Genomic DNA, 9,155 nt, shown 5'->3' with positions numbered 1-9,155 from the left:
ATATTTGTTTTTTTATATTTGACTCGTGTTGTATTTAAATGTGATTATGAGATTTTAATTGGAATTATACTTTTAATTTGTATATATGTATTTATTTATAATTTGATATGTTATTTTATTATAATTCATTATTTCGGTTGAACCTCTAAACCGATAAACCAGTAGCTCGAGTAGTTTGATAACCGGTTCGGTTTTTGAAACCTTGCTAGTTAGGGTTTGAGTTTAGGGTTTGGGTGATGATGGCGTTCTTCAGTGGAGCTCAACGATTTCTTCGCCAGTCTTCTTCAGTTGTGGCCTCCCACTTCACCTCTACTCGTTTCACTTCGACTCTTACTTCCCCAAAACTCTTCGTCAGCGGTCAGTAATTTACTCCAATTCTCTTCTGCTTGTCCATCTTATTAATTTTAATTAATTGATCGTTTCCATAACATGATTGTCACTATTGAAACCTTCATTTCCTTGTTTTCCTTATTCCGTTTTCTCTTCTAGAATTGTCAAATTAGCTCCCTTGAAACCCTAAATTATCTTCAATTTGGACAGGGTAATCAGTTATGATTAATGATTATGTTGCATTAGATGGGTAGGCCTAGCAACTATGATCTGCATCTGATAGATACTTGTATCTTAAACTTTGAGGCTAACTTTTTTCGTGAAATTGTGGTATTTTTCTGTATCCCTGATAAAAGGAGGTTTGAAGTTGTAGGGCTCTTCTGTCTTGATTCCTTTAATTTGTTGGATTCAACAGTCTTGAGCTTGGACTATGAAGTATTATTGTGTACTCCAATGTAGCCTTCAAGAACAGTAGGATAGTATTTGAATGCATTGTATTCTTATGTGGCGACTTTTATAACCAACCTGGAACATTGAAGTGCAATCTTTATCAAGACAGGTACTAGTCTACTAGTGCCTATACAAAGCCAAAGTTCAAGGGGAAGGGGATCCGAGGAAGATAATTGAATAGGACTGTTGCGTCTTATTTATTACTCTAAATGTAATGAGAAGGATATGCTGTTAACTTATTAACTTTGACAGGAGATGATGCTCTTAAAGAGTTTCCCCACAAACACTACTAAAGCTAGTGCTCGCACATCTTGCGTGACAAGACATGGATACAATGCTTAATTCGTGTCTTTTAAAGTTGGATCACTCACTTTACAATATTTATATGATTAGGGGACATAATTATTAGAATATAAATATAGAAAGAAGTAAGATAAGTTTCACTCTCGTGAAATGTATTTTATTAGGAGGGCTGTAGGGCTTCATAAAAGGCCATTTTTTGGTCTCTGAAGCTGTGAATTTCTTCTACTCTATTGGCTTGTAGTTCAATAAAGATCCATTTTCTTTTTAGCACCATTTTCTTAGGGAATTGTTAGGTGGATCATGTAAGACTATAACTGGCGAAGCTTCTAATTTAAATATCTAGTATAATGGAATTTACATAGTTCTGTATGTAACTTTTATATGTATTTGGCATTTTGAACAGGTCTTTCAAGACTGACAACAGATGAAAAACTTACTGAAGCGTTTTCTCCTTTCGGGCAGCTGCTTGAAGGTAATGTATTTCTCTTGCAATACTTGATTCTTCTATATGCTTGTGTATTAGCTTGCTGGATATCATCCCTGACCTTCACTCATCTTGATCGACAGCAAAGGTTATAATGGATAGAGCCTCTGGACGGTCAAAGGGATACGCATTTGTAACTTATGCGACCATAGAAGATGCTGAAAAGGCGAGAGCCGGAATGAATGCTAAATTTATTGATGGATGGGTTATATTTGTTGATCCTGCCAAACCAAGAGAGCCTAGACCTCCTCAGCAGCCACAGTCTCAGCCCTCTGGAGCTGGTTTCACGGTTAACAAGACAATTGGATGGTGTGGTTGATATTCATTATTGAATAAAATAAACCTTTGGGAAGAGTTTCAAGTGTACCGGGACACCGATATTTCAGTTGTTTTAACCGTTGATCTGAATTATAAAAAATATATATAATATATATTAATTGAAATCAACAGTTAAAACAACTGGAACACCGGTATTCTCCGGTACACTTGAAAATTTTCCAAACCTTTGATTCTCATGGTGTGAGATTTCAAAAGACCATATATAATTTAACTCCGCCAATTATTATATACTACAGTTTCTGGAGGAATTTTTGTATCAAACAATTATAATTTGTAACTGGGGATTGTACTTTAGCCGCAAGTCATTACTATTCGGAAGATTTTGATGTCCATTGAAAATTAAATGCACCACTTCTCATGCTAAGAGGACATGGAAACAACATTAAGCTGCCTTTCTGTAACATCATCTACACCTATTTTGAAATCTTGATAATATGGTTTTTCGAAATAATTGTTTACAATGGTACTGGTGTTATTAGATTCTCATATATTTATATATTTAATACAAAAATCCTAATTAAACAATGAGGGTATGAGTTTGACAATTATAACTATGCTATAAAATTTATTGTATAATCTTCAAATCATATATCCTTATACCTTATCGTGTGATGGATTAAATCATTACACATTAAGATCCTCAAAGCGATGTATTCGATTGCTTAAAAGATACTTGTGTTTGAAAATTGATTGCTGATTAGAAGCTTTTTTTAAGGGTTATAAGTACTAAATCATATAATTACAAGGTTTTTTATTTTTTTTCGTTGTTATAGCCACCTATTCAAGTTTATGTGCTTTAATGTTCATTGTGTAAATTCTGTTACAAGCTTCTCATTATTACAAATTTACAATTTACAAACACCTATGCATGTTATCTAGGTTTGTCCTTGTTGATCGGAAAATATTTTTTCGATTAAAACGAGGTAGTTCGAAGTGATGAAGAAATTGGAGAATTCAAACGGTTTTCGAGAAGATGCACGCGCAAGCGTGGGTTGGAAGTAATCGACATATTTACTTTATTAAATCGAATAAGCCAAATCGAACAAGATTTTTGAGACAGGTAATCGAACAAGATATTTGAATGAGTAAATCGAGCAGTTATAGTAGTGGAGAAGTTAGAGGCTTTCATCACGCGAGAAAATTACGGGAAATGTTTATAGCCAAAAGGCGGAAACGGTTACCAAGGAGTATGCATTCAAAACTGTGATTCTGTAATTAATTGTAATTAGTTGTCAGTTACCAAAAGTAGATTATAAATACTAGGAGGTTTTAGGGAATAAAGGTTGGAACTTTAACTCAGAAAACACTCAAGCACACTCACATTTCAGAGAATTTCTGAGTCTGCGATAGAGTAACTTTTCTGTAGGGTTCCTTCCATGTTTTCTTTTATTTTAATTTATCTTCTTGTAAACTTTATCTTTCAAGCAAATTTATCCTTTATCTTCATCATCCAATTTACATTTCTGCATTTTAAATTTTCATGTCAAAACCCTTTGACCCAGTCAAAGGCATTTTATTGTTTTCATTCAATTTCAACGCAAACCTTTCCGTTTTTAGCACATTTTCATTTCGAAAACTTTACCTTTTCGTTTCTTTCATTGATTTATAAATTTCAATTTGTTTTTATTCCCAATGCTCGTCTAATCGAAGACACTTTGATGCACTTTTAGAAAACTGGTACCTGCACAGAGGAGTAGGTTTCGTTCCCAGACCACTAGATATTGAATTACCATCGATTTGTTTAAAATCGACAAAACAGTCCTTTTATATTCAGCATGACCCATGAATGCCTTACACTAATATAGAATAAATTACCATTTATACACATAAAAGAATAAAACGACAATTATAACCACGGAAGATGGCTTCTGTGTGCCAAGAGGACTCGGACGTTGATTACACAATTGGTCCGTTAGGGTATTCTTGATACAATTGTCGTTTTATGCTTATATGGATATATTTGTCAGCGTTTGTATCTTTCATGAATACAAATGGTAATTTATTCCAATAATATATATATNACCGGTGCACTTGCCGGAAGGAATTTTGCCGATCGTGCAATTTCCTAAATCGTAGCATAACAAGTTTATGCGCATCAATTTGCAGCAGGCTTAATGTAAATTGAATTGAGGAACCGAACAAAAAATGAAATGCAGCTCAATTGCAATAACTAAAGGAAAGTTGAAGATCTCAGGGGTTGGATGAGACTAGAGACCAAGTCTAGATCTCAATTCCTTCCTTGATCCAACAGTAAACAATTTGCAGAAGAAATAAAGATGAAAGCAGTAAAGAGAGTTTTAATTCAAATTGCAATTCACTGAAAGTTTGCAGAAGAAGAACAAGAGAAATCTCAAAGTGAGAATGAAACAGAATTCCTTCAATTCTCAACCCAAGATTTAAAATAAAAAGGAAAACTAAAGAGAGAGAGTTCTGTATTCCTAATGCTCCCTAGTGGAGCTCGCCCCTCCTCTCTATTCGGGCTTACTTTCTAAAATGAGAATGATGCCTTATATAGGCATTTTTACAAAATAAAAATGAAATTCAAAACAAATTACAATTAAAATGAAATTTCTATTCTAACTATCTCTTGTGCCTTTGAGTGGTGTCAATTGGGCCCTTGCTCTTGATGGAATTGGGTTGATAGAGGCCTTGGTTGATTGCTCTTGGAGTTTGGAGAAGAACCGAATTGAACCGGGTTGGAATCATGAAAGCTTGATTAAAGTTGGAGTAAAAGTTTGAGGCTAACTTTTACTCCAACTTTTCACATCAGCCACCCTTATTTGCTGATACCAACATTGGGGCAAAAGTTAGGGGTCAAACTTTTGCTCCAACGTTGGCCTCCCCTAGTACATATATGTGGCGCTACTTTGTCCTCTTGTCAACGTTGCCAATTTTATGCCCACTATAGACTATTATATATGGTTGGAAAGCTCTGAATTTCAGCTTTCTAACCCAATTGGACATCTACAACTCAAGTTATGCTCCTTTGAAGAGGACAGGGTCGCTGGCTTTGGTGCCCAACGTTTGAGGTAAAGTTTGCCTCAAACGTGGTCGAAAATGCCAGTTTTGGAGGCTCAAACGTATTGTCCACCCCATACTATTATACATTGTTGGAAAGCCCTAGAGGCAAACTTTTGCTCAAACTTTTTGTCCTCTCTTCCTCCTAACTATTCCTTCTTGCTTCAACCTTTCTCCAAGCTTTCTTCACCTATCATTAATCAACCAAACACATCAAAGCTATGCTTAAAATCATGAGATATTCATTCTTTCATAATATGTGACAATTATAGCATAAAACCTCATGAAATAGCATGAATTTATACATGGTTGATTGAATCAAAGGAAACATGGAAATCTACCCAATTGGCTTGCTTATGGCTCAAGAAAGTGCATAAAACCTATTGAAAACAAAGGAAAAAGCATAGAAAAACATGACATGGTGACATGTCATCAGGGCCCACTTGGTGTGTGCTTGGGCTGAGCTTGAATGTTACACGTGTAGAGGTCAATCTTGGAGTTGAACGCCAGTTTGTAACGTATTTCTGGCGTTCAACTCTGGTTTGTGACGTGTTTCTGGCGTTTAACTCCAGACAGCAGCGTAGAACTGGCGTTCAACACCCTTTTACGTCATCTAAACTCGGTCAAAGTATAGACTATTATACATTGCTGGAAAGCCCTGGATGTCTACTTTTCAACGCAATTGGAAGCGCGCCATTTTGAGTTTTGTAGCTCGAGAAAATTCACTTTGAGTGCAGGGAGGTCAGAATCCAACAGCATCAGCAGTCCTTCTTCAACCTCTGAATCTGATTTTTGCTCAAGTCCCTCAATTTCAGCCAGAAAATACCTGAAATCACAGAAAAACACACAAACTCATAGTAAAATCCAGAAATGTGAATTTAACATAAAAACTAATGAAAACATCCCTAAAAGTAACCAGATTCTACTAAAAACATACTAAAAACAATGCCAAAAAGCGTATAAATTATCCGCTCATCACAACACCAAACTTAAATTGTTGCTTGTCCCCAAGCAACTGAAAATCAAATAGGATAAAAGAAGAGAATATACTATAAATTCCAAACTATCAATGAAACATAGCTCCAATTAAATGAGCGGGACTTGTAGCTTTTTGCCTCTTGAATAGTTTTGGCATCTCGCTTTATTCATTGAAGTTCAGAATGATTGGCATCTATAGGAACTCAGAGTTCAGATAGTGTTATAGATTCTCCTAGTTTAGTATGATGATTCTTGAACACAGCTATTTTATGAGTCTTGGCCGTGGCCCTAAGCACTTTGTTTTCCAGTATTACCACCGGATATATAAATGCCACAGACACATAATTGGGTGAACCTTTTTAGATTGTGACTCAGCTTTGCTAAAGTCCCCAATTAGAGGTGTCCAGGGTTCTTAAGCACACTCTTTTTTTTGCTTTGGACCTTGACTTTAACCACTCAGTCTCAAGTTTTCACTTGACACCTTCACGCCACAAGCACATGGTTAGGGACAGCTTGGTTTAGCCGCTTAGGCCAGGATTTTATTCCTTTAGGCCCTCCTATCCACTGATACTCAAAGCCTTGGGATCCTTTTTATTACCCTTGCCTTTTGGTTTTAAGGGCTATTGGCTTTTTGCTCTTGCCTCTTGGTTTTAAGAGCTTTTGGCTTTTTCTGCTTGCTTTTTATTTTTATTTTTTTTTTAAACGCCAACCTCACATTTTCCGGACTAAAATCTAAGTATTTCCCCCGAACCATTGTAATATAATTCTTTGGGTTTGGGTTCTTACTTTGATCATGGTTCCTAGTGATCCATGCATTGGCATAGAACTCTTGAACCATTAGGATGCCGACTTGTTAGATGGGGTTTGTTAGAACTTCCCAACCTCTTCTTTGGATTTCATGTCGGATCTCCAGATACTCATTCTTCTTGAGCTTGAAAGGGACCTCGGGGATCACCTTCTTCTTGGCCACAACATCATAAAAGTGGTCTTGATGAGCTTTGGAGATGAATCTTTTCATCTTTCATGACTCGGAGGTGGAAGCTTTTATCTTCCCTTTCCCTTTTTCTAGAGGATTCTCCGGTCTTAGGTGCCATCAATGGTAATGGAAAAACAAAAAGCTTATGCTTTTACCACACCAAACATAAAATATTGCTCGCCCTCGAGCAAGAGAAGAAAGAAGAGATGAAGAAGAAGAAGAAATGGAGGAGAGGGAGAGAGAGATGTGTTTCAGCCAAGAAGGGGAAGAGAGGGTTGTGTTGTGTGAAAATGAGGAGGAATGGAGGGCTATATATAGGGAAGGGAGGGGGGTAAGGTTTTGGCCATATAGGGTGGGTTTGGGTGGGAAATTGATTTTGAATTTTGAAGGTAGGTGGTGTTTATGAGGTAGGTTTATGGGGAAGAGTGGATGGATGTGAGTGGTGAAGTGGTGATAGGGAAGAGAGATTGAGGTGATTGTGAAGAGTTTTCGGGAAGAGTGTTTATGAGATTGTGTGAAAGAGGGGTGAGAAGAAGTGAGTGGAGGTAGGTGGGGATCCTGTGGGGTCCACAGATCCTGAGGTGTTCAAGGATTTACAACCTTGCCCCAAATTGGGCATGCAAAATGCCCTTGCACATAACACTGGGCGTTCAGCGCCAGATTGGTGCTTGTTTTGGGCGTTGAACACCCATTTGTTGCCCATTTCTGGCGTTGAACGCCAGAACCATGCTTGTTCTGGGCGTTCAGCGCCAACTCTTCTCCAGGGTGCAATTCTGGCGTTCAAACGCCCAGATGCTGCCCATTTTGGGCGTTCAGCGCCAGAACCATGCTCTATTCTGGCGTTGAACGCCAGCCAGATGCTCCTTACTGGCGTTTAAACGCCAGTGAGATCTTCCTCCAGGGTGTGATTTTTCTTCTGCTGTTTTTGATTCTATTTTTAATTTTTCTATTTTTTTGTGACTCCACATGATCATGAACCTAAGAAAACATGAAAAACAAATAAAAATAAAATTAGATAAAAATTGGGTTGCCTCCCAACAAGCGCATCTTTAATGTCAATAGCTTGACAGTGGGCTCTCATGGAGCCTCACAGGTGTTCAGAGCATTGTTGAGACTTCCCAACACCAAACTTAGAGTTTGGATATGGGAGTTCAACACCAAACTTAGAGTTTGGTTGTGGCCTTCCAACACCAAACTTAGAGTTTGACTGTGGGGGCTCTGGTTGACTCTGTTTTGAGAGAAGCTTTTTATGCGTCCTCTTCATGTTTACAGAAGGGTAACCTTGAGTTGTAAACACAAGGGAGTCCTCATTCAATTGAAGGACTAATTCACCTCTGTCAACATCAATCACAGCTCTTGCTGTGGCTAGGAAAGGTCTTCCAAGGATGATGGATTCATCCTCATCCTTCCCAGTATCAAGGACTATGAAATCAGCAGGGATGTAAAGGCCTTCAACCTTTACTAACACGTCCTCTACTTGTCCATAAGCCTGTTTTCTTGAATTGTCTGCCATCTCTAATGAGATTTTAGCAGTTTGCACCCCATAGATTCCTAGTTTCTCTATTATAGAGAGGGGCATGAGGTTTATCCCTGAACCAAGGTCACACAGAGCCTTTTCAAAGATCATGTTGCCTATGGTACAAGGTATTACGAACTTTCTAGGATCTTGTTTCTTCTGAGGCAATGTCAGTTGATCCAGATCACTTAGTTCATTGGTGAGCAAGGGAGGTTCATCTTCCCAAGTCTCAATACCAAATAATTTGGCATTCAGCTTCATGATTGCACCAAGAAACTTGGCAGCTTGCTCTTCAGTAACATCCTCATTCTCTTCAGAAGAGGAATACTCATCAGAGCTCATGAATGGCATAAGGAGGTTCAATGGAATCTCTATGGTCTCTAGATGAGTCTCAGATTCCTTTGGTTCCTCAGAGGGAAACTCCTTATTGATCACTGGACGTCCCAGGAGGTCTTCCTCACTGGGATTCACGTCCTCAACCTCCCTTACAGGTTTGGCCATGGCGGTTATGTCAATGGCCTTGCACTCTCCTATTGGATTTTCTTCTGTATTGCTTGGGAGAGTACTAGGAGGGATTTCAGTGATCCTTTTACTCAGCTGGCCTACTTGTGCTTCCAAATTTCTAATGGATGACCTTGTTTCATTCATGAAACTCACAGTGGCCTTAGATAGATCAGAGACTAAGTTTGCTAACTTAGAGGTATTTTGTTCAGAGTTCTCTGTCTGTTGCTGAGTAGATGATGGAAAAGGTTTACTATTGT

The 9,155-nt window shown here is 37.9% G+C and overlaps 1 protein-coding gene across 1 annotated transcript; it reads left to right on the top strand.

Moving 5' to 3' along the window:
* Nucleotides 210-2,303, top strand: LOC107619311 (glycine-rich RNA-binding protein 6, mitochondrial; the record flags this gene model as incomplete). Its single annotated transcript, XM_016321567.2, is given in 3 exon segments — nt 210-357; nt 1,487-1,555; nt 1,651-2,303. Coding segments are annotated over 3 exon segments (426 nt in total). The 3' UTR covers nt 1,887-2,303.

This window comes from Arachis ipaensis, chromosome B09 (assembly GCF_000816755.2).
Source record: "Arachis ipaensis cultivar K30076 chromosome B09, Araip1.1, whole genome shotgun sequence".
Classification (NCBI taxonomy): domain Eukaryota; kingdom Viridiplantae; phylum Streptophyta; class Magnoliopsida; order Fabales; family Fabaceae; genus Arachis; species Arachis ipaensis.
This window is presented reverse-complemented; position numbering and strand designations above follow the sequence as displayed.